General features: G+C 38.7%; 1 protein-coding gene across 1 annotated transcript in view; it reads left to right on the top strand.

The window, feature by feature from the left end:
• Positions 1-222: 222 nt before the first annotated feature.
• LOC106637415 (cell adhesion molecule 2) overlaps positions 223-24,770 on the top strand; it is a 60,972-nt gene continuing 36,424 nt past the window's right edge. Inside the window, exons 1-2 of the mRNA XM_014350183.2 lie at positions 223-342; positions 23,106-23,308. Of these exons, the coding sequence (XP_014205669.2) occupies positions 282-342; positions 23,106-23,308 (264 nt within the window). The 5' untranslated portion in view covers positions 223-281. The remainder of the gene's footprint in view (positions 343-23,105; positions 23,309-24,770) is intronic.

The following is a 24,770-nucleotide window of genomic DNA, read 5'->3' as shown; positions in this document are numbered from 1 at the left end:
GGCCGGTCACCGCGACCGAGCCGCCTCGTATAGCTCCGCTGGTGGTGGTTCGGCGCTGAGTCGTCGTGGGCTTGTGTTGTGACCGTTGCTTCGTGGATGGATCGACGCGCGGGGACGTTGAGAGCCGTGCCGTGCTCGAGCGGTGAATGGTGCTTATGATTCGACTCGAGTGAGGTTGTTTTCTTTTAATTTTTTTTTTTTTTTTTCTTTTTTTTTCTTCCCCCCAAAGTGCGGAAGACGCGTGTGTGATCGTTGTTTAGTAGGTACACCAAACCACGGACATGGCTCTGGGATGGCAGGCGAGGATCTCCATTGCTGCTATACTGTTGCTCTGCACCGAAGGTAAATGGATGCGAAAAATGAGTTGTTTCCTGGGAATTTATATTGATCGTTCCTTTTTTTCGACCGGTGCCATGGTGAGGTTCGTGTGCGGTGATCGTTACCGAGTCGAGGGTCCCATGGGTACAAACGTGCTGGAGGGACCGTATTGTGATACCATCCCGGTGATCCGTTACCACGACTGTCTAGGGGTTTCTGTTGAGGTGGTCGGCGGTACGATGAGTATTGAGATCCCGACGACTGAGTCGACTATAGTGCAATGCGATGAGTGTCCGAAATTCGAGAATCCGATAGAGAGCTGACTCTATTCATACACTGTGATAAAACTAATGGTCCTTGGACAATGTCTTGGCCAGTTTTACTTTTCTATCTCTCGAACTTTTGGAAAAATCCTACATGTTTTTCTCAATTTGCCGGTCATAGGTTTTCGCATTTGACTAGTCGTTAGTCACGATAATTTGGTAAGGCATTGAAAGTCTGCATCAGCTATAAATAATGTTTACATAACGCGAGGATAAACCCACTCGGACCTTTTACACAAACTGTACGACTGTCCTGGAGGACAATTATTGCTCAACCATCATTAGCTTCAACTAATTCCCGATCACCAATAACTTTCTCCAGCTTTGGCTCATTTTCCTATCATCGAAACAGAAATCATGAAACTCGACAACACGTAAAGACCAGCTCCTTCATTATTGTTCCAACTTTTAATCCTACAGCGAAATCTAACTTTGTAAAACTTCCAAACCCATTGCGCGGCCTTCTCGAGTGGTCGTGCACTAAATATATACTCTGTGCGCAACTTTCTTTTGTACGATGGAAATATTTCAACTTGCTGGATCATGAAATACATTCGTAACTCCTTCTGCTCGTTACACCTTACCTCCAACGTATTACCGTCCATCCTGGATCGAAGATCTCATTTGCTGGAAATACAATGTTGGGCAATACTTTTGGAAGAAACGACTTCGTTTTGTCCAAGTAGCGAGAGCCACGCCAAAAGTATACCCTCGCCAAACTTCCACCAACCGCACATTCCATTCTTTCTCAACCCCACACTCGAGACCGACTGTCGTGGAACCCTTTACTTTTTTCAGCTCTCGCCATAACCATATCACAAAATCGGATGAGCGTATCGGTGGATCTGGAGATAAATGGTAAAACAGCGAACCGAGGGAAATACGTATCCCGCGATACTCCCTCGGTTGGATATCAGCCAGACCCGTTTTGCTCGAGCTAACGCACGTAGGCGAGACTCGCGAGTCTCTTGCGCCGACATTAATTTCACCGATCGAAAAACTTTGGCTGCACACAGCACTCCTCTCTCCCATACGTATTGTAATAGTCGACGGAAAAACTCCGTGCGTCCTTCTCCTCCCCTTTTGCTTATTAGCGCGAGGGTGGTGGTCGTGCGCGGCACACGGTTGTTCAACTCGGCTGGATTTCCATGATAAACGAACGAGTCCCGTTGTAATGCAAATAAGCTCGTAAAAGCGACAGGAAGGGGTTGATGCTGTTGCGCAAACACCAGAGCCGAAGAACGAGCGAGATGGAATTAACCGGGACTTCCCACCAAGACGCTCTCACCTGTGTGTACTCGGGATCAGCGGGGTTTACGTATTATATATATACATCTGTACCGCGGAAAATACATATCTCCGGTAGAGGCGCACCCGAAAGTTTAAACAAACTGTGTACCCAAAATTCGCGTTCATCTCGACTTTACGGGTTATACACACAACAGACGGTACGCGTCTTTTGGTTCATGGCGCGAACACTCCGAGCCTCCTCCCACTTGTTTCCGAATGTCGAGTTTTGACAGTCAAAGTAGCTGTGCATTTTGTTTTCTTCGTTCCCACAGAGGTAGGAGGAATGGAGCTTTTCTTTTCCAACTCGTTGACGCCCACACTAAAGAGGAACTATGCTTACGTTAATCCCACTGGGTCTCCATTACACGGTGTACGCACAAAGCAGAGGGAAGTGGGACGCGACGACTCATCGTATCACGGGGTAGAGGGGTGGGTGCCCCGTGAGCGATTTTCCTGCGGAACGAGGGGGTGTCGTATCGTCGCTTCACGCTCGGTTTCATTGCTCTCTGTACCTGCCGCGCGACTTTTGGCTTTCTCCCTCTCTTGGGCTTTTTTTATCGCATTTAGGTGCGCGTGTAGAGGCGGTGGTTGCCGAGCACTATCGGGTACACGCTCGCGGTACGGGGCGTAGATGCACGAGAATTGGTTTACCCGCGCGTGTACACGGCTGGGCGGGCACTTGAGTTAATTTGGAGCTGCATCTGCTGTCGTTTCGAGGAGGAGGAGGAAAAAAAACGCGCATCTGTACGTGTAATTTGTAAACGGGGTTATATGGGCAAAAGCGAGGGTGTGCGGGGGGAAAAGGGGTACAGCGGTCGTGATAAAAGTTTTAGCCTCGTTTCGAAGCCCTCGTTATTACGTCCTCGCTCACGGCCTCATTCCGTTCGCGGCTCTCTTCCTTCCTGGTTATTGTACCTTTTTTTCTTTTTCAATCCCACGGCGCGCGAGTATACGGTCACGGATTCCCGGGGATGATTAATGGGGATGGATTACCGATAAGGAGTACGTAGCAGCCGTGACTTCAAAGCCCCCAGACAATCGGCCGCGAGGTTAGCAGATACACCGGATAGATAGCGAGTAATAACAGGATTTGCGAGCACGCCCAGGGTGAGGTAAGGGGGATACACCGTAGCGGCTGATCCCTTTACAATGATTAGCTACCTCGGCGCTGGTGGGTACATATATCCGTATCCTTAGTTTGGAGCATCGAAATTTAATCATCGCTCGCTCGAACAGTTTGGAAGTTGGCGTTTTGTCGAGCCGAGGTGGGTAGTAATTTGATGGGGTTGCGGCACGTGGTATATGATATTTGATATACAGTTCGCGATTCCGACACCTTTGGTTTTTTTTTTTTTTTTTCCTCAAAATTATCGAAAAGGTTATTTGGAGTGTCAACGAGAAGGATGGATTGCAGGGCGCTCGTGGATGTACGAGTGTTTGCAGATGACTCGAATGTACGAGTATACGAGGGTGCTTGAAAGCTCATCCGTTCGAGGTCTCTTCCTGTGTATCGGATTCCGTCAAGCCCCAAAGACACGTTGTTGGTGATGGTTGGATGGGAGAAAAGCAGCTAATTTAGACTTGGGTTGAAAAGACAAGCAACTATAATCCTCTGGATAACCACATCAAACATAATTTTTTTTTTTTTTTTACTTTTGAGATTCTTACATGTACTTAATTTTTCGTGCACGATGACCCACGCTTTGGATTAAAATTAAAAAAAAAAAACATCCTAAGCAATTCACGCATCTACGTAAAAGAGGGTGGAGCGGCTATTGCAAGGAGCTCTGGGATTTTCATAAAACCGGCACCAATGTTTTTTCCGTACTTTACGCAAAGGTACGTATAAGGAGGTGCACCGTAAAAGCTCTATAGTTTCCTTCCATGAATAGACAATGCTCTTCGCGCGCGCTTTACCCAGAGAGAATGTAAATCACGAGCCCGACCAATCTTAGCGCCAACTTGCGGAGGGCGGGGGGAGGAAAAAAGCGTGCGCGAGCCGTTTTTCATCCCCTGTGGAATCCATTACCAAACTTTCATTGATATTAACAAATCAGTTACCTAGGAAAGTTCCAGGGAGGGAGAAAAAATAGAGAGAGTGGTGATTTCCCACTTTATCACTTGTAACGTACAACAGTGATTACGATGGATAATAACCATACATCTCCCCCGAAGGGGTGAGTCAGCCAACAGCGAGGGGAGTGGGTAGAAACTTGGCGCTCTTAAAAGTTAAACGGCTCCCTTCACCGCGCGCTGGAAGATTCAAAAATTCTCTCTCCAAGGCTCGCGCGAACTTTGGCGTCCCTCCGCTCTCGGCTAATGCAAAAAGTTTCGTCGGCCGAGGTGAGCGCGCCTCCCTTGTGGGATTGAATTTCGTATTTACTCGGCGTCCTTGCGCTGATCTACACAGTGTTATTACGCGCTCGGGGGGTACAACTGAGATGGTCCACTTGCGTCGTCCTGGAGGAACAACGTGGTAATGTGGGTTCGTCGGTTTGGGGGTGCGATCGAGTAGCGGTGACGGTTGCTCGGCTCGTGGGAAAGGGAAGAATAGTCCTACTCCGTCGCACTCCTTCCTTGCTCACACAACTGAAGCGCTCCTTTCGCGATATTGTTCTCGAGTATCTTGTCACTGTATTTTTTGGATCATCTCTGGTTGCACCCACTGTACTTTCAACTAGCTTATTGCTTATTTGAAGTATGCAAGTACGTTGTGGATTGTATGTAGCAGTGACGCGAAATTACCGTGTTGAATTATGAAGATTGGAAATTTTACTGCAGCAAAGTGTTTATTTTCCACACCGTAACACGAAGCTTTACCCAGCAGAGACTCGACTTATTCATGATATTATATATACGTCGTGTGCGTTTGTGTTGCACTTTTAATTAATGACCTAAAGGTGGAGTTTACATCCCTGTTCATAAATTGTCAATGCAGCTGGATATTTTTATGCGATCGTATTCAACTATTTACACATTCATGGACACTTTACAATATTTATGTCCCTTTGTGCTTTGTTTATAGAGGGAGCTTTTTTAATGGACGAAAAAGTGCTTTATCTTTCTTTTTAATTTTAATTACTTGGATTATTCAAAATTAATTCAGGAGTTGCATCTAAAGTTTTTTTTTATATTTATTGGTGTTTTAAGCGATATTTTTGTTGAAAAATCGAAAGGATGATCAAATTTTCTACAAAGTATTAAGTTTTCGTAACAATGAAAACAAAAAAAATTGTGGGTAGTTGAGTGTATGCATATGCGTAAATATGGAGAATAATTAAACACTTTTCGTAGCAATATCAGAATTTTATAGTCATACAAGCAGTGAAATGTGGCCTGTGGCAAACTCATTTTTTTGCTAATAAAAAAATTTACATGAAACACTTTGGCCTTACTAAAGTGGCTGTAGTAGCCAAACAGAATATTGTAAATTTATTCTTTTGATTGAATAGCGTTGTTAATACATGTAGCGATTAAAAAATGAGAAAATTTTGTGCCAACGAATTTTCGTTGCAATTTCTTTCTTATTTTTCCTATTTTTCTAACGACCGTACTACATCGCACGGGAGCTAGGGACCATAGTTCTTACAATTTTTAGAAAAAACAGTATAATTAACTACCTCTGGGCTGTTTTAATACTAAAAACGTACCTGTTAAAAGTGTTACTATGCCTGTAGAGATAGGCAAATTGTATCAAATAGTAAATTCAATATCAGATTTCAACAATTTAATACAAGAAAATATTCCAAAACTGCGTTAATAAACATACCACTTGATCAGTTCGAACAAATAAAAGGCTTTAGTCACATGACATTCGTAAACATATGTGTTCCAATCTTTTACGTGAAGTTAGACAATGTCATCACTTGTCACTGTATAGACTCGTATGATTCTCGTACATATCACAATTCTATCTTTCAGTGAATCCTTCGGTTATTTCTTACTTGTAATAGAAATGTGTTATACACTTTCATGACTATGTGGAGATAGTTGGCACCAAAAACTCTGACCTTTTAATTATCAGTGTGACTTTCTAAAGTTTCACAGCTTCTCTGTTGTGGCGCATACAAGCTCGTGCTATTTATCCATTATCTCCATGTATAAACTTTACTGTTCTACTTTTAGAGAATCTGGACCCGATAAAAACCCGTAGTAGCACAACAAAACGAAATAACGTTTGAATAATATCTCGGACGACAGAACACGTGAGTGGATACACACACACACGCCCGCGTTAGCCTAGTTTTTCCCGCAAAACTGCGAGTTTGCTTTTCCGGCAAACGATCAGTATGCCCTACTGACTTTGGATCGCCCGGACAGGACACAACTACCATTGCAGCCGCTCGGGGGGTCGTACACCACACCGACTGTTCCTCTTTGTCCTCTCTTTTCAACCCACCCCCACGAGCGAGAGAACGAACAGATGCTTCTCTTTCGCCGGCTTGTCAATTATTACCCTTTTACCCCCCCAATGCCTATATAGATTCCGTTCCCGAGCCAGTGACTTTGTTTGGCCAATGGCTATTGATTTTACAAAAGGACCAGGGCTAGTTTTTAAAAATTTTTTTTTCTTTGACGTCGAAAGATGGGGACTGATTCTTTTTTCAAATCTCACCCCTTTTATTGCTATTCGGAAATTGTATTAGTTTTGGACGATTCGATTGTGTTAAGAAAAAATATCCGTACCCAGCCGCAAAAAAATTGATACGACCTAACATGATTTCGGTGTAGTTGGATAACGTGTTTGTGTAACTTTGTATCTTTGTATTTTTTTTCTTTTTTTTTTTTTAGATACACGCGAGGTATTTGAAAAGGCTGGATTCATGAGGTGCCCTTGAAATGAATAAAATAACAAAGTTAGTCCATTGTTTTGTTTCAAAAAAGTTTGCTTCATTGGTCTCTATGAGTACGGATTTCTAGTTACATCGGATTTAAATTTTACATCTCAACAAAACTGATTGTGCTTTGAAACAAACCGGTTATTTTCAGAATTGCAACGTATACAGGGAAAGAAATGAAATTTTCTCTCACAAAGACTGCAATGTTTGTTCGGTCGAGGAATTTATGGTCAAGTGCTTTTATGACACGAATGTATGTAATGTGGAGAAGAAAATGTAAGACTATTATGTATCTACGTACATTTTATTACGGATAAAGAGAGGTACAATGGATTAAGAAAAAAAGTTTTCAATTTCAAAATGTTAAAGTGCTAACAAATGAGGGCCGAAAATAAAAAAATTCTATGCTTTAGCACAAAAGATATAATACCTACTAATACACTTGTTATCACTAAAAAAAACTATTGTTATGTATATAAAATTGTGGAAATTTTTTATCATAAAAAAAAAAAATATTAAATAAATAATCTATGTTGAACGTGAATCTGTCATGATGACGTTTTAAAATATAACTGATTACGTACGTACATACACGTAAAAACACAAAGACATTAATTTTTATCTTATTAATGCACTTTGGCTCTAAAGTTCAGGAAAAATATTTAATATCAAGCTTTAAAATAAAGTACTAAGGGTTTCCTCATAATTCAGCATAGATGGGAAAAAACTCAATGTATACTTCACACAAATACATACCACGTCATTATCCCGCAATTATATGAAAGAAGTCAAGTTTGGCTTTCTCTTTTAAGGTACAGCGCTTTTGTAAACATTAAAAATTGAAAAGGTGAGGAATCGCTAGAATCACCTATTAAAATGGCAACCACCAAATAGTATCGCCAATTAAAGACTGTGCACCTTTAATTTCTCTTGCAACTCCACAAGTTGTGGAAGCACCATTGTAATACCAATTATACCAACCAAACCACTTCTCAGAATCATACAGGGCGTTCGTGAATAACGAGCCTATCGCTGAACGTAATTATCAGGAACTACCGTAATAAAACATCGATCGACTTCGGAGAACTCCACGTAACAAAAATGTGCCATCCAACAGTGGAGCGTTTGTTGAATCGTTAAGTTACCGGAAAGAACGTTCAATAAGAGCGAAATTCAATTTAAAAATTGTATAATGGCGCAACGTAGGAGCTCGCGATTTTTTATGATTTCTTTTAATGATCATCGATCGTGACATCGTGAAAGAAAATTATGTCACAAATAAAAGACTCGAGAAATGCAGTACAGCTGAAAAAGTTAAAAGTTATTGGGCACTTAATTGGCGTAACCCTTAGTTGGTCATTATCGTTATTTCAATCATTGCAAGAAAAAATATATGAAATAACTGTTGAATAACAAGCATTTGATAAAGGAGTGGCAGCAGCTTAGCAGGCTATAGGGCGTATGCTTATTATTGCAGTGATGTGAGGATGGCGGGTGGATGGAAGTTTCAATTCTGGTCTCGTGGACTCGAGAAAATTTCTTCCCAGTACCACCAATTGGCAAATTATGTTTAAGGTTGGGAATGAGAAAACTCAAACAGAAAATTAGAAAAGAGTTGGTATTGGCAAATCCTCGCAATTTCGTATACTCATTCGTTAGCCTCGGCGTAAAGTTGAAAAGAAAATTTGTGGCTTAGCTGCTGAGTCAAATGGTACCGTCGTTGTTATTCTGAACTTCTCCTTCAGAGTAAACATGGCTACAAATGCAATCAACAAATCAAATGGATTATAAATACCATCAACGGAAAATCAATGCATAAAATGTCCAGCGTCAACCCAACGCGCTAAGTACAATTTTACAATTTACACTTCGAGTTGAAAAGCCATGCATTTGAATGGAAGTCGATGGTACCACAGACACAAATTTAATTGGAAATTTTCCCGATCCACGACTACACGTCAATAGGCAGAGATGGCCCAATTATCGAGCGATTCAGTTATCATTGTACAAATAATTGTTAGAGTGTTATTCATAAGCAAATTTTCTTTTTTTTTTTTTTTTTTCAGTTGAAAGTATATGTTCACCTACCCGATTCATTTTTAAACATATGCTTGGTAATTGCACTTTATTTATGTAATTATAACTCTGATCCTCGGCAGTTGGGTCACACACCTCTACTTCAAATTGTGAAAAAGATTGCTTGTCGAGTTTTTACGTCCACGAAACATATTATTCAATGTTTAATGTACTGTGGAAAAATCGGTCTTTCAGCTCTTAACCCTGTGACCACTGTATTTGTTTTTCCTCTCTCTTACCCTACCGGTTCCAGGTGCATCTTCTTTTGATTTTTCCCAGGGCTTCTGTCGAACGGAAAGAAAAACTGACAAACGAGAAAACAGGTAAGATTGTCTCTCGGAATAAATTTTCCGCGTGATTTGCACAAACACGCCGAAACTCTCTTACTGGCGTACGTGTATACAATGTTGGTACACATAAACGCAGCGTCTATTCCTACATAGCTACGGTCGACTGCCAGTCTGCTACCCCCATCCCTTCTCGACTGCCACTACACTGTTGGCACATGTTCCATTTCTCAAGAAAGCGCAGCTCTGGTCGGGAATTTCGTTTCGATTCCCGGAAAGGGTTTCAGTACTGCTCTCGAGTTTTTTCATGCATACGTGTACGAGCTTTGCGAGTCCATGTGGCGGTTGTTATTATATGCTCGTTCGCTCTTGCTGTTTCTCCTCGTTGGATGAACTTGTATATTATGGGAAACATATGCCTGGTAACGAGAGTTACAGTTTGCGCTTGTAAGCCAGAGTCCTATGCAGGAAAGTAGGGGATAAAAAAAATTTACCTTTTTTTACTATAGGTGAGCTTTTTCCCAAGCTGTGTGATGGGACACATATGTGATTGGTTCTTTTTTTTTTTTTTTGTTTTTTTTTTTTGATCCCCATTCGTTTTACTCCACAGCTGGTTCGATCATTGGATGTTAAGATGTTGATTGCAATGAGCCGTCAAATTGGAAAAAAACTTTGTTGGGAATGGTTGAAAGCGAAGATTTTTTTCATCCAAAGAACTGCTATCAAAGGGTGGGTGTAGAGTCAAGCGATTTTCTGTACATATTTTCAAAATAAATGCACATGACCTTTTTTTTTTAAAGTTTGCTCTACTTCTTCAACTACGAGTGAAGAGTTTTTTTATTGATTTATTATTATTACTTTGAAATAAAAAAGCTGTGAAATGAAAGAAACCGCAGAAATTGAAAATCCTGTATCGATAGAAAAGGAAAAAAATACTCTTGTCCAGCGAGAAATCAGTATGAGATATAAATACGTCATCACTAAAAACAGGGATAAAAATGAGACCAAGTTTTATATTGTCATGTTACTACATACAGTTATAACAATATCTGGCAATTACTAATTCATTTTATATATTGACTTTTTTCATACGTAATGAAATAATTAACGAGTCTTGTTAGTCTTACATCATTTTTCCACATGTTGGTTGGGTACATTAGATTATCTTAGGTTCATAAGTATAGCGTTTTGTTGTTGTCATGGCTTCTTGATTGATCGGTGTACATTTTCTGTTTATAGTATTCTTAAGTATAAGTGACTATAAATAGAAACAAAGTGGGGGCACAAAGCCTGCCTTTATTTTGTTTTGGTAATACCTATGGATCGTGTAGTCATTCAAGAGATGGCTAATGAGTCTGTACATTAGTGTTATTGTTTGGTGCCTCTATTATACGATTTTTCACGAGGTGAAAAATAAATGTATTTATTTTTTTAATGTTCACCATACAATACAGTTATACATTGTTTGATCTTTTCGTATAGTTACTCTTTGCTGACTTTTACAGGTACTTATGAATTTTTTGGTGCATTTTCTACCTAGAATCGAACTTTTCTATTAAAATTGTAAGGTGTTTTGCGTAAGTCGGTGATTTATTTATAGTACTTTTTTTTTTTTTTATTGACAATGTAAGCAATATGTTAGTTTTAAAAGGTTTTAGAATTTTTGCTGTTATTTTTAATAAGTTTACTAATTTGTAACTAAAAATGATAGCTTTTCATAATTGATGAAAAGTTTCTAATAGTCAGTTACAGTTATTTTTGACAGCATGCATGTATTTATTCTATTTTCGTTCTTATGATCGATCCGAGTTGAAACAGTATTGCCGCTATCCATAATTACAAGAAAAATAAAACATATTCTCCACAAAGCAAGTACATCTAAAAATATCTACTCATGGCAAAGTTATTCAAGTAAACGTCTCTTTGTAAGCAAGGATTTAAGTTTGAAAGTGTACAAAAATAGTAGTTCCAAACAGTTGTAAAACAGATTATCGTTTTCTTCCATGATTGCAAAAAAAAAAAAACAAAAAAAACAAAAAAAAACAAATCCAATCAGCATCGGTATTACTGACTGAAAAACACGAAAATCCAAACGCACCATACTCGAAACAGCATTGTTTTTCCATAGGTATGAGTTGATCGCATGCTATCGCAAAGTATTTACATAACAAGCGCCGTCGGATTATGCAGCCCCGTACAGCGCGTGCAACAAAAATTATTCCGAGTTCGCTTCGCGAAAAAAGAAAAAAAGTCCGCACACGCGGGATGAAACGCATTGCGCACTCACGCCAAGACGATTTGCATTTAAAGCGTCTCGCTTTTCCCTGTAAGCCGAAAAGTCCGGAGCCACGGAATCGATTCTACTTAAAAAGTTAAATAGAATTTTCAAGTGAAAACAATGATTTTTCGCTAAACTGAATCTCCCTATCTCTCTCTCCCACCGACAATAATTTTTTTTCTCCTCGCCCCCACGCGTGTGTACACCTACTTTGCGCACCTCCGATCACTATCTGCCCCTTTTTTCGCGGCCCTGCGTAAACTCTGGCTTAATTCACGCGACACGAGCTTAGCTCTGCATAAACATGAGCCAGGCGGGAAATCCCGCGATAAACACGTACGAGGCTGACTCGCGGCAGGGCACAAGGAAATTCACTTACAGCCCATTACGCGAGTTTGTACATGTCTATATACATATACGTGCCCAGGACGAGGGTGGTACTTCACGCGAAACGCTGATTCAATTTCAAACATCCTTTCGCCGGCCTTTTTTCCCCCTCTCTGCCAGCCTTCGAGCCCTACTTGACTGTTAACAGTGTCTTTTAATTAATTCTAGCAGCTTGGGAGGAGTATATATTCTTTTGATCCCATTGTTGGGCCGGGGCTTGATTGAAAAGGCAATTTGCCCACCAAAGGATTACGCCATATTGGAATGAACGGGGCTCTTGGTCGCTTAATTGATCGATCGAGTGTTGGGGTACTTGTTTAAGGCTGTCGGGTTTAATTAGCTTGTGACACACAAAAGTTTTCCTGCCAATCGAGGAGCTTCAATTGCGTTACTTTAAAAGGATGATTAATCAATTAATCGGTTTGCATAACGAAACCAAAGGAAACCTTTTCACGAGCTGCAGAGCGAATATCGATTGTATCGGTTAGGTTTCTTTCGCGAGATCTAACGAGGACTACATATAATCCATTTGAATATAAAAATGAAATGTGGAAATTGAGCTTGAAATATCTGATTGGATTGCTGGCAATTTATTCGTCCGCCTCTTTGCATTTGTTACTCATTGGTAATTTTTTACTGGGTCATTCGATCAATGTTATTATTGAAACGTTTCAAATAGACATCAGCTAACATATTCTTTGGTTTTTAATAGAGGGAAGATCTCGTGACGTGAAGCAAGACTTTTTTCTCTCCAGTGCATGATTCACAATAAGGGGAGCTTCTAATTCTCATTGTAGGAATGGCAAAGGGGCTTTTTTCCCACCAGATCGTGTCTACATTTGCTTTATCATTGTTTCGTTTTCCGTTCGATTGTTTAGCATTAAAGTTCAGTCAGAAAGAAAAATAATAAACTTCCAAGACCTTCCAATTATCTCAGCCATAGTCAAGAAAGTAGGTTGATGTATTTTGAAGTGCTCCATATTAGAATGAATTAAATACAATCTTTTAATACCGCCAGTTTCATCATAAACAATTATTGGACCTTTTATTGTTTTTTTCAAACATGAACAAAAATAAGTAAAGTCAGATAAAATGTACGTTTTTTATGTAAAGTCCAAACTGTCGATAACCAAAGTAGTTATCTTGTCTCTGGGTCCCACACGATATAGTTTAGGTAAATCAGCCGGGCAACTGTTTGTTCAATGAAAACAATAATCCAGGGCAAACTTGGTTTTAACAAGGAGCAGTGAAACTAATCGAAACCATCGATGGTATCACTCGCAAGAAAATGAATTGGTTGTTCCGAAGTTTGGGGACACTGTACGGAGAAGCGTGCCTGGCACCCGTGAATCGGAAAACCTTTGCAAACTCTATCGCCCCATCTCTCGCCACCCTTTCCCCGGGGTGCCACTAGCAGTGCTGTATTGCCCTTCCGTTTTCGTCGTCCCACCTTCCCTCGAGTCTTCCTTTCATTGCCTTACACACTCACATCGTGCGCACCCTCTTTTTCTACCCAACTGCTCTCTAGGTCTTTTGTGGTACATGAGCAAATTAGTTTGGCCATCTGAACGGAAAAATAATTCCTCATCCACCTTCTCTCTCGTGTACGCGCCATTTATCATGAAGCTTGACACTTTGAATTCTATCAGCGGAATTTGCTGATGACACGTGTTTAATTGACTCGAACTGTGTGACATTTGTACGAAAATTCACCCCCTTCACCCCTTATCGATCACCCCTTCAGATAAAATATCGTGTATTATTGAGCAAACTGAAGTAACGTATTGTTTTCGAGGGTTTTGGAGTCTCTGATTACAAATTTTCTGCCAGAATTACAAAATTCGAAATGGCTAATGCTATGTGGCATCATCCATGATATTTCAAGCCCCAAGCGAGCCCACCTCACAAAACTCAAGGCTATTAATTAAAATTAATGAAATTGAAAACAACTTTGCTATCATCACAAAAATTTTGATCACAATTTATTAAGAAATATACATAAATTTGTCGTTTGGGATATATGAGATAATACATGTGGTACCGATGTCAATGATAATTGAAAGAATTGATCAAGTATGCATTATTTCAGCAATTTTTCATTAGAACGCACAACTCCTCTCACAAACGGTACTCTAGTACTATACATACATACGTACTGTACATCCTAAACCTCCTCATTTCTCGTAAAGTACAGGGCATTATGTCCGTGACGTTTTAATTGCATACCTGAGTGCCGGTGCTCAGTCGACCTCATCGTTTTAACGACCCTACCATCTTTTTCTCTACTTTTTCTTCAACCTGCTCCTTCTCCCCTAACTTATTCCATACATCTGCATGAAGAAAAAGCTCTCGAGGTATATAATAAAAACCACTTCTGTCATGACACTTTTACTTCCAAGAGTATAGGTGTACGAGCTTCTTTCAAAACAATGCAATGGCATATCCAACGTAGAAGTATGTACACACACATGGCGGATGAATCCCTTACTCATCCAACCATCAACCCTTACTCATGCTCCATTGGCAAAACTCGAGGATACACTACATACATTCGTATAAGCTGATTTTGCCGCTCCTGACTTTTTCCAAGAACACTTACGTAGGTATTATATGTATATAAGATTGCACCGGGTGGCTGTTAAACGAGACGCGGATTTTGACTCTGCGCTAAACGCGCAAAAGAGCACAGGAGGGTGTGCCCGCAATTAGTGTAACTATGATCCAGATTTTGTTCAATCCCTCGGTTTTGCTATTCGTGAGTCTTTCTTCTTTTTTAGCACCGTGCACCGGCTTACCCGAGCGCACTTACGACTGCGGGGAGAATTTTATTTTTTTTATTTTTTAGCAGCCATGGGCTGCGTTTTTTCTTTTGCTTTACCTTCATGGCTTAGTTGGTCTTGTTTATTCATTCAGCCATTCACGCGTGTTTTCAAAAGACGGTGTTAAATTCACTCGTGGATATTTCACAGAGAGGTGATTTAAACTCGTGCCATGACTCTTTTCGCAGGTTACTCGTGTCCTTTGCGCGGAAATCAAAAGTACACTATGAATTTAGAAGCTTTTAAGTGCTTTTTTCCAACTCAAGAAGAATTATTCATTCAGGTGTTGGTGTTATGTGTAAAGAGAAAATTTACGGTAATAATAAGTACCTTTATACGTATAAGCAATAGTAATTAATGCCATGCCTTGCTTATCTTTGTTTAGGGTGCGTTTACTGCATTTTGTAGAAGACATTCGTGTGATTATCGAATCCTAAACAGGTAAAATACGCTAACAACACCCAAATCTCAATTAAAAAAAAATAATAATAATAATTAAATAAATAAAAAAAACGAAGGAATCAACGCTGCAAGAGAGACAAAGGATCGGGAAAACAGAACAACACCTCAGTGGTGATGTGATGTCTTGAGACTCTCCAACTCTAAAAAGCAAAGTAATTTTCTCGAACAATTAGTGCTCGAAAAAAGAAGAAAAGGCAAGGCGTTTTTCTCCATTTTGTGGCTTCGAGGACCACACGACTCTCGGAGACCTGAAAAAACATCGTTCGTTAAGACCTGTCACCCTCTTGTACCACCACTTCCCTTCTCTTGTTGGTGATAAACGCTGCACACGAGCTTTTGTACCTCCCGCAACTCGATGATCGCGGGATACTCGCCAATTAAAGCGTACACCTCTCTTGTCTACTTTTTTTTTTTGCTGATTGCGGTCAGGGGACTCAGCTTTTTTCGTTACCACTGACCAGGCGCACCTCTACGTAACACTACTCATCTGAAGTTTTTTTTTTCTAGGGTACGTTTAATTATAGTTGATGCCGTTGTCATTGTCGCCCTGTTCCTATACTTTTACTTTGAAAATAAAGAAAAGATGCAACCAAGAGCAAATATAAGAATCTTATTCTCATTATTGGTCGATGTGCTGAGAATATCAGTTGGACTGAAAAATATGATGAAATACCTTATTTTTCTCAGTTACTTTTTTCTTAAAATATTATTCAGTACAAGATCATACAACGTATCTCGTGCTATTTTTTTCATTATTACATAATTACAATATTGTCACTGTAGAATAATCTCACCTTTGGCCACAATTACGTAATTAATCACTCCAATAGTTCGAAATTAAATATCGAATATGCAGTGAATATATAACAGGTGTTACACACTCGATATGTTGTTAATATGATCAGATAGCTGATACAGTTGGGCTTACTTATTATTCAATCAATGTTATGGATGCCTCGGACCGAGTCATATTGCGAATTATTATCCAATCCAATTATTGAATAAAAATCATAATGCATATGTGATAGAAGCTGTAGAGCTCTTGGTCAAAAAGTGATTCTTTGGTTGACTTGCGTTTATTTAAGATCTTTTGTAATTTTAAACTGTAACTGTGTGCAAAACATAATTTAAACGCATTCAGGAGAAAAAATTAATACCATTTAACTTGTATGAATTTACTATGGATTTTTAGTACCTATTAGTATAACTTTACTATAATACGTCATACTTTTAAAGATCAAACCTATGCTCGAAAGTATGTATTGATTCTTCATTTCAATATCAAAATCTTCATTATCAAAATCTCCATAAGGTTTTAATGTTAAATAGAAAATTATCAGTTATCCACAGTGTGTGTTTCATTTGTGATCATATACAATAAGTTCCCTTTTGTAATTCAGTACGTTATTTAAGCATCATTAAAATAAATTATCTGAGAACTTCTCGTTTAAAAAAAAATGTAATATACCCACACAGAATCTTAACTATTCAGCAGTTTGTTTTAGCATTAAAAACTATTTACTACAAGCCAAATCTTCGAAGTTATTTTCCATGACTTTGTTAATAGTCAAATTAATAAGTATGCAAGTAGGTATACATGTAATTAAAATTTATTTTTCCAGTAAATACCAATCATTGCTGACGTAATTTGCTTGACGTAAGTTTTTGAATGAATGGAAAAATGTTAATCAAGCGGCCTTTCTTGCGTTATGCATCAAGTGCACGCGCGTACGTGCAAACATGTAGGGCAACAGTATCGCGTGAGTCAAACACGTTTGTCGTCAAAGAGCAAGAAATACGAGATTCAGATTAAAGCCACCACAGCTGCGTGGCTCTGCTGGTTTTGATTTAAAAGGGCTGTTTCGCTGTACTCTACGTCGTAACTCCACAATAATTTTATTCAATTAAGTATGTGTTTCACGTGTGCGCGCTCAAATTGAGGAGATAACGAGCGTCACGTGCTCAGATACGCGTCAAGTACAAGAGAATAGAGAAATAGGCATGAAGCAATCGATTCACGTAATATGTACTCGATAACAATTAACAGTTACGTTAGAAATATCTAATAATTTAATAACGTTACAAACGTAATCGTTAACGTTTAATTATATCATCGACTGCGTAAATTTATGTGCTTTTAAGTGAAAAAAAGGAGATAAAATAAATTGAACTATTAGTTATAAAATAACATCAGCCAATGAGAATGTGGGAAGGTCGTGGCTAAATAGAACTTTTAGGGATAAAATTGTTTCTTGGAACACCACAAAGTTTTTCTGGAAGTCTTAAACTGATTTATATTTAAATATCAGTTAGATGCTTAAGAACTATTTTTCAATCCAACTGAGATTCCTACCTCAAGTACTTCAAAGAGACGTGGAGTTAATTTTATACATGTATTGTGATGGTAACATATAGAGTGTTCTTTTTTTTGTAAAATAACATCCTTAATAAATCATGTTACTGAATATGATATGGAAAAAACTTTCGTAGCTAATTGGATTCTGAGTATATATTTTTCTAGTAAGGAAGCAACCAAAGACCCATTTAAGGGTTATACGGCATCGCGTATAGTCAATAATGCATTGCGTGAGAGTCATTATTAGACTCATACTATAGCATCATAGAACGTGTATCAAAAACAAAACTTCTGTATATTTCAACACGCTTAATATTTATGTAAGAACTTGTACATGTTTGACGTCATGAAAAGTTGTTTTTAAAATGTTTATTCCTACTGTGAAAAGCATTGTGATGTAAAACATCTTCCTTTGATATTGTCGACACATTTTTATGTGCCAAACAACTTCAAAATTCAATAAAAGTACAACACTGTGCGCAACACCAATTCTTCGAGCCAATGACAAAATCCTCCTTCTCACCCCCTCCCCTCATTTTTTTCGCATAAAAGCGTAATAATTCAGCGTAATCCGAATCCCACCAGCGTTGCCCTTAACTTTTTTTGTCCACTACCACACCGGCGTTGGCACGTTGACTCACTCGAGCGACCGAGAGTTAATCTTTCAAAAGCCGAACTGCTCCCTGTAATCCGTCGCTCCACTACATAAACCCATACCATTCGACGAGAGGGTGCAATCTTGGGCGAGCCCTCCCGGCACTGAATAATAAAACTGGCGCTTGGCTCTGTATTATTTTGCGAGAGCCCAGCGGAAGAAAGACGTGAGTCTCGTCCGATACATTATGAACAGCATCTGACAACTCGGCGATGACTGAAAAACGAGGAGCACCAAGAAAGAAAAGTCAGATTTCGTGTGAGCTCTACGTTGCATAATAATATGTAAGCTTAATGGTAATAAGTAAGTTCACAGCTCGCACGGACCGTTTGCCGTACGGTAAACATGTATATACCAAAGGTTGCAAAAAATTGGAGAATTTTTTGTTGTTCTGTCTTGAGTACCAGAATCCATTCTCGATAAGCACGTCCCTGCGAGCCGTTTGTTTCGTCATCGCACGCGAGAGTATATTGGCAAATGATCCACGGCTTATGCGAATAAAATGAAGCTTGGAGCCCTATACAATGTACCCGCCGAAGAAACAAATCTTTCCATTTGTCAAGTCGCACGTAGCTCGCACGTAAGTGTGTGGGTGTGCTTTCGCGTCTACTTACAAAAATATGAGATGGAGCTTTACGGTAGAGGATTCAGCCAAAATTCCAGCTGGCCTCTGAGAGCTTTTCCAAACTTTCCCGGGGTGAACAAACATGGTCGTAATTTATTCTAAATCTTGCGCGTGATTTATCGACGGGATTACCAAGAAAATTCTAAGAATAACCCGTTTACGGGGGGAGGGGGTTGAATGTTTCGTAGCGAACTTTTGCGTGTGGGCGGATTCAACGACGCGTCATTAGCGAGCGGGAAAAATGGTGCGTTTTTGTTACTTCGATAATGAGGGATCGTTAAAATAACGATGATAATCATGGCTCCTGGGAGATTTTAATTACATATTGATGTTACGCTTTGTGGATATGATACGAGTGGTCTAGCGTCTTTGAGGTGATCGAGGAACGTGGAGTGATATCGTTATCGATCCTACAAAGCTCTCGAGCTTAATTTAGCCCCGCACTCGTTAAAATCTATTCAAGTTTTGATCGGTACGGGCTTTTAATGGATACATGTATAAATTATCAGAACGAAAAAAAAAAAATTACTCCACGTTATATTGTTTTATGCATCAACAGTTCACGTTATATGTGAAACAACGATTACAACACATTATGTTGAAACTTTAATTATGTACAGCGGAAAATTTTCAAAGCTCTCATCATCTCTTACAATCATCATTGAAGCAAAATTTTTCTAAATTGCCACCACAAACGTTGGCACAAACATTTCTCATGAATATTTCCTCATAATCTTTTTTTTCAATGCTACGTCAATTTGATGTGTAATCGATGGATATTTTGTAACATCTGACATCTATTATATTGCAAGTGAACTTGTGTTCTGATAAACTCAGTTTTTTTGAGTATTCTCGATGGATTAACAACAGTTATTTTGAATTGATAAGAGAAAAAAAAAATTTCATCGCACGAAAAAAGATGGCATTTCAAAAATTATTTTTAGCTCAAAGCCGCACGAGCGCCAAATCGTTTTCACACAATTTATTTTATTACGCGAGTAAGCTTTGAAATCGGAACTTTTTCATTTTCCTCCTCTTTTTTTCACCAGACAAGAGCTAAGAGGTGAAGTAAAAAAAAAAAGAGAATAAAGCTCGAGGGGAACGCCGACAAGAACAAGCGCCAACGACGATTGCTCGGCCCGCAAGCACACGCTTGCAAGCACAAATGACACCCTCGCGCCGTGGAAGAAGGAGGGAGCAAGGCGACCGGGAGTTGGAAGGTGAAGTTAAGGAGGCTTCAAAAGCGCTGCAAAAGCAGTTTGGTCGGTTGGTCGCGCTAACTTTCGACGAGCAAGTTATTCGAAAGGGGCCCAGCGTGTAATTTATGCCAGTGGTGGGGGGCCGTGGACTCGTGCAAAGCTCGTTATCCTCATCCCTCTTGGATAAGGCGATGAGAGCATCCGTGGAAGGGCTGGCCTACTTTTTTCTTCCTCTGTTTTTCTCGCGCTAGCTGCATTTGACGTTTACCGAGGCCAAAGATGGAAACCTCATTAGAAATCGCGAAACTCGAGTTGCCGATTTTTACTATGACGTTTGTGTTATTTATTACTGTGAAAACAGTTTTTTTTTTTTTTTTCCAAAAGAGCCAAGGAACGTAGTTAAAAATTCTTACGTTGTTGAAGCTGAACAAAAATTTAAAAATTTTTCTGGGATGGACACAAAATATACTAACGAACTTAAGAATTCCTCTTAAAACGCGTATCTCTCACTAATTAATCAGAAATGTCCTTGTATGTTGGTGTAAGAGTGTTGCAACAAGGTCCTTAATTTTTTCAGTCACAGGATGTACCATCGGAAAACGAGAGGCTAACACACCGTAAATCTTCTCTTTAGATTCATCTCGTCTCCATGGGCGTGCACGAGTAATGTTTTTGTCTGCGCAAGGGTGTAAGTACGTGGGAAGAGCTCGACAATTTTTTCATATTTCACACTTCGGTGCAGAAAGTAATAGAAAACATCGTTACTGCGAAAAGAGTCGGGCGTACATTTTATTCTTTTGTGACAAGATTTACACTACGACTTGGCTGAACTCTATTACGTGCTCCTGTTCTGAGACGCTTGCGTCCACTTTTCTCGACTCTTTTCTTCTCACGCTACTGGTGTTCGTCAAGTAAACGACATCAACGACTCTTTGTAAATTTTTTCTCAACTGGTCTTTCTGTTTATTGTGCAGTACCATCTTTTTTTGCAACCTCCGAAGCAAACAAGTACATCTCACACTTGTTCGTATACTTTTAAATTGCTCTTGCTGTTTTTTTCCTCTCCCTAGAAAGATGCAGAGATGAACGGTGCTTTAGACTGTTCGAGTATTTTTTGATGCTTTATTTGAATTTTTAGTACCGTTGTTTTAACAATGATCTACGAAATTCTCACGTTGTTATTTCAGGTAGGATAAATGGTGTTCTTGATGAATTCTGATGAACAATAGTAGACAACTTTTTGTAAGTATGTGTTTAATATAAACAGACTTTTTATGTATTGTAACGCAAATCTTTTTTTACGCTTTAATAAAATGTTAAATAATTGATATTTAAATAGGCTCATAAAATTTACAAAATTGCGCAAGAAGTGATCTTTTTTTTGCTTTGCAAATAGTATCTGATTATACTGTTTACGTCTCACGCATAGATATACAATAGTTTGCACCAACTGGAGCAAACTTTTGTATTAAGAAATAGACAAAACGAGCCTTGTAGTTATACTTTTAACACTTTGAATCCATACCAAGTATGACAAAAGGCATTTTTCTAATTGAACCAAAACAACTGCTACCTTACTTACAAAAAGCTAGTGTGCATAGATAAAATTAATCGATATAACCAAGAAAAAAAATGAATTTTAAATACTTTCTCGTGTCTTTTTAAAGATGTACTAATATAAAAAATAGCTAAATTCTTTGCTTTGATCTCTGGCTGCTTAAATTTGTTTTCGCCAGGTTGTCGTTTTCAAAAAGTGCCATTTGAGTGCTACTTGTTATTATTCAAGATAGTGGGCCATTATTAAAGAAATATTAACCGGATAAACTACACCTCAATCGAGACTCAACAGTTTACGGGTAAACCCCAAGGCCAAAGAGATATTAACGAATAAAAATTCAATAACGAAAGTTTGCAACAAGCACCGAAGAGAAGATGCACCAACGGCTGCGGGTCAGCATTGATTTTTATACCTCGATACCGGCACGTTATACCTACGACACGCCATTATCGGGCCAAGTTTTACGAGGCAAAGTACTCGAGCTCTCTCGCACACGGATTCACACCAACGGGGAGATTTTGCAATCTTCTGTCTTGGCTCACAACGCAGACGCTGCTCCTGGGCCACACTTGCAATCTCCGTGAGGCACAGCAAATATAGTCGAGCTCGAAATTCATAACCAGCTTGCAATTTTCGCACACCGTCGCCTCCCAAGCCCCTCTCGTGTGCACTGCATAAGCCATCCGCCAACCCTTTGATCCCGCATTGTTTACAGCACATAGTAAACGTGCAGGGTTATACGTAAATACTGCAGAAGCAATAAAACTTCTGCAAGTTATACAGATGCATACTATAGGGAGAACTGATTGCACGATTTTAATGATGTACAGTTTTGATATTTTACTCTGTAATAAGTATAGCTGTTAAAATGCAATCTTTGATGCAATGAGATTTACAATGCCTTATGACTTTGTCAAAGTGTCTTGATGGTCATGCTTTCATTAAGTATTTGACATTTATGTTGGTGTCACTATTTTTTTAAATATTTCTTTGGTTTTATGTAATTTTTATACACGTTAAACATACGATTATTGAGCTGAATTAATATTAACCATAATTAAAAAGCTCTAAATTAAGGTTTCAATCTGTGTCCTGTAATTTATGTGTTTATAAAATGAAAAAAAAAAAAAATCAATATTATCAAGCTACAACAAAAGGAATAAAAATAAATGTGTGTTTATTATAAGCCTTTCATAGCCTCTGGATCTTCATATGAGTAATTTTTTTAAATTGTTTGTCGGTTTTAATTATTACCTCTTAATCTTTGTATCATTTTTTCATATCGTTTATCATTAATAATACAAAATATGGTGTAAAACATTTAATTTAATTGTAGGAAGAAAGTGACAGAGAAAACGGTGTGGAGTAGTAGGAAGTTAAAGAGAGAATTGTAGAGAGTACCAAAAGTTTAGTTCACTTTATTGTAATATATCATGGGAAAAAAAAAAAAAAAAAAAAACAATTTTCTCTTATTTTATGATGGTCCAGAGAGTTATGCTAGAAAGAGAGCAGAGGGTGTCCAAAAGTCCTTACAAATATATACCATGCAGATAAAATCATAAATATTTGTACTCAATGCTCGTGTATATATTGCATGTATATGTAATAATCAAATTGATTGTTTCGCGTTGCAGACACTTTGAGCCTGGGTGACCGAACAATGGACGTCTCGGAGCGCCACGGGACCGCGAATCGGCCGCGGCAGCAGCTACTCGACGTAGGTCAAAAGTCAAAGCTAGAGCCCGGATTCGACCTCTCGCAACAAATCAACGTCACTGCCCTCGTCGGCAAGACGGCATACCTCACCTGCAGAGTGCATAACCTTGGCAACAAAACAGTCAGTTGAACATATTTTTGTTTACTTGTGGTTCAAAGCTTTATCATCGACCTTAATGAATAAAAGTAACTTTTCCAAAGGATACAAACAAAAAAAGGCACTTTGCCAATCGTAAGGCAAAAATGGTCACTTTTCAAACTCGAAAACAAAAAGGTTACTTTTTAAAGTTTTTTTTTTTTTTTAATCTCTGTATTTTAAGTTGACTTGCTACGCTCATCATAATATATTTATCATTATTATCCTCAAATTGGGTCATTTTGTATATTGTATGTAATTACTTACTACGTTAATTTATTTTACAACTGTGTTATTAACTTCACTTAATACTTTCAATGTGAAAATCAGTATATCGAATTTAAATTATTCTCTATTTACTATACGACTCTCCGTAATTTACTATACGGTAATTCCGTAAAAAGATGCAGCTGCTGAAAAACACTCGAAAAAGCGTTTAATCGATTGCCTATTCCTGCGATATTTACGGTGACGGCTGGACTTTTCTCGCTGGAACGCGCGTGCCACGCTTCTTTACCGATTTTCCGCTCCAAAAGAAGGAACGCAGCCGATTTGCAAAAGTTCCCAACCTAGGGTGTACCCAACCCAATCCTTCCGCGGGAAGCAAACTTTTCCTCCCGAGTTATAATGTAAATCAAAATGTGACGTGCACTTTATATTTATGTTACTTTCTAAAACTTGCGACTTGGGAAACGTATACATAGGCACGATACGCGGCCCAGAAATGGCCTTTTTGACGATTCGTTCCAGATAAATGTAATCTCTGTGTGCCAGTAAAATGATAACCTTTTCTTTAAAACTGTTTGCCCCGAGAATACAAAGTATTGTTGTGGAAAACTTGTGGATAGCTCAAAACTTTCGTCGTTTGTTCAATTTATGCGGACCTTAACTTGTATGAAAGCGATGATATCCTTTTACCACATTATTGCGTTTTCCTTTACAAAAGGTATCAAAGTATTACAAAAAAAGATAGAATAGCACAGTACACACTTGTACAGTAATGGCTCTTATTTCAATTGGAAGATTCTTATGCGGTAAGATCGAGATTTCATGAGCTATCTCTCAATAGATGGTTATTTTCTTAAATAATACAAATGGGTACATGGTTGTTAAAATACTGGGAATTCTCTTTTTCTGAATAAAGTATTAAAAAGGTGATACATAGCTGCGATGTTCACATCATTTTTAGGTAATTTATGAGAACGTAGAATCCTTTGTTTGGCTTATTTTTTCTAAATTAGTGCATTTTGTAACTATTACATTATACCAATTAATTAGACCAATTCATTTTCAGTAGAAAATTCTACAAAATTCAAGAAAAATTTAATCATACGAGTGAAATAAGGTAGGGCCAGGGCAAACAAGGGTTACTTGAGTTACTCTCATCGTTGAACCCTTTCGATTGAACTTACTTCACATAACAAACATGAAACTTCCTATTTATAAA

This window comes from Copidosoma floridanum, unplaced genomic scaffold (genome assembly GCF_036245765.1).
Source record: "Copidosoma floridanum isolate Cflo_tuat_1 unplaced genomic scaffold, Cflo_Japanese_pri ptg000006l, whole genome shotgun sequence".
Lineage (NCBI taxonomy): Eukaryota > Metazoa > Arthropoda > Insecta > Hymenoptera > Encyrtidae > Copidosoma > Copidosoma floridanum.
This window is presented reverse-complemented; position numbering and strand designations above follow the sequence as displayed.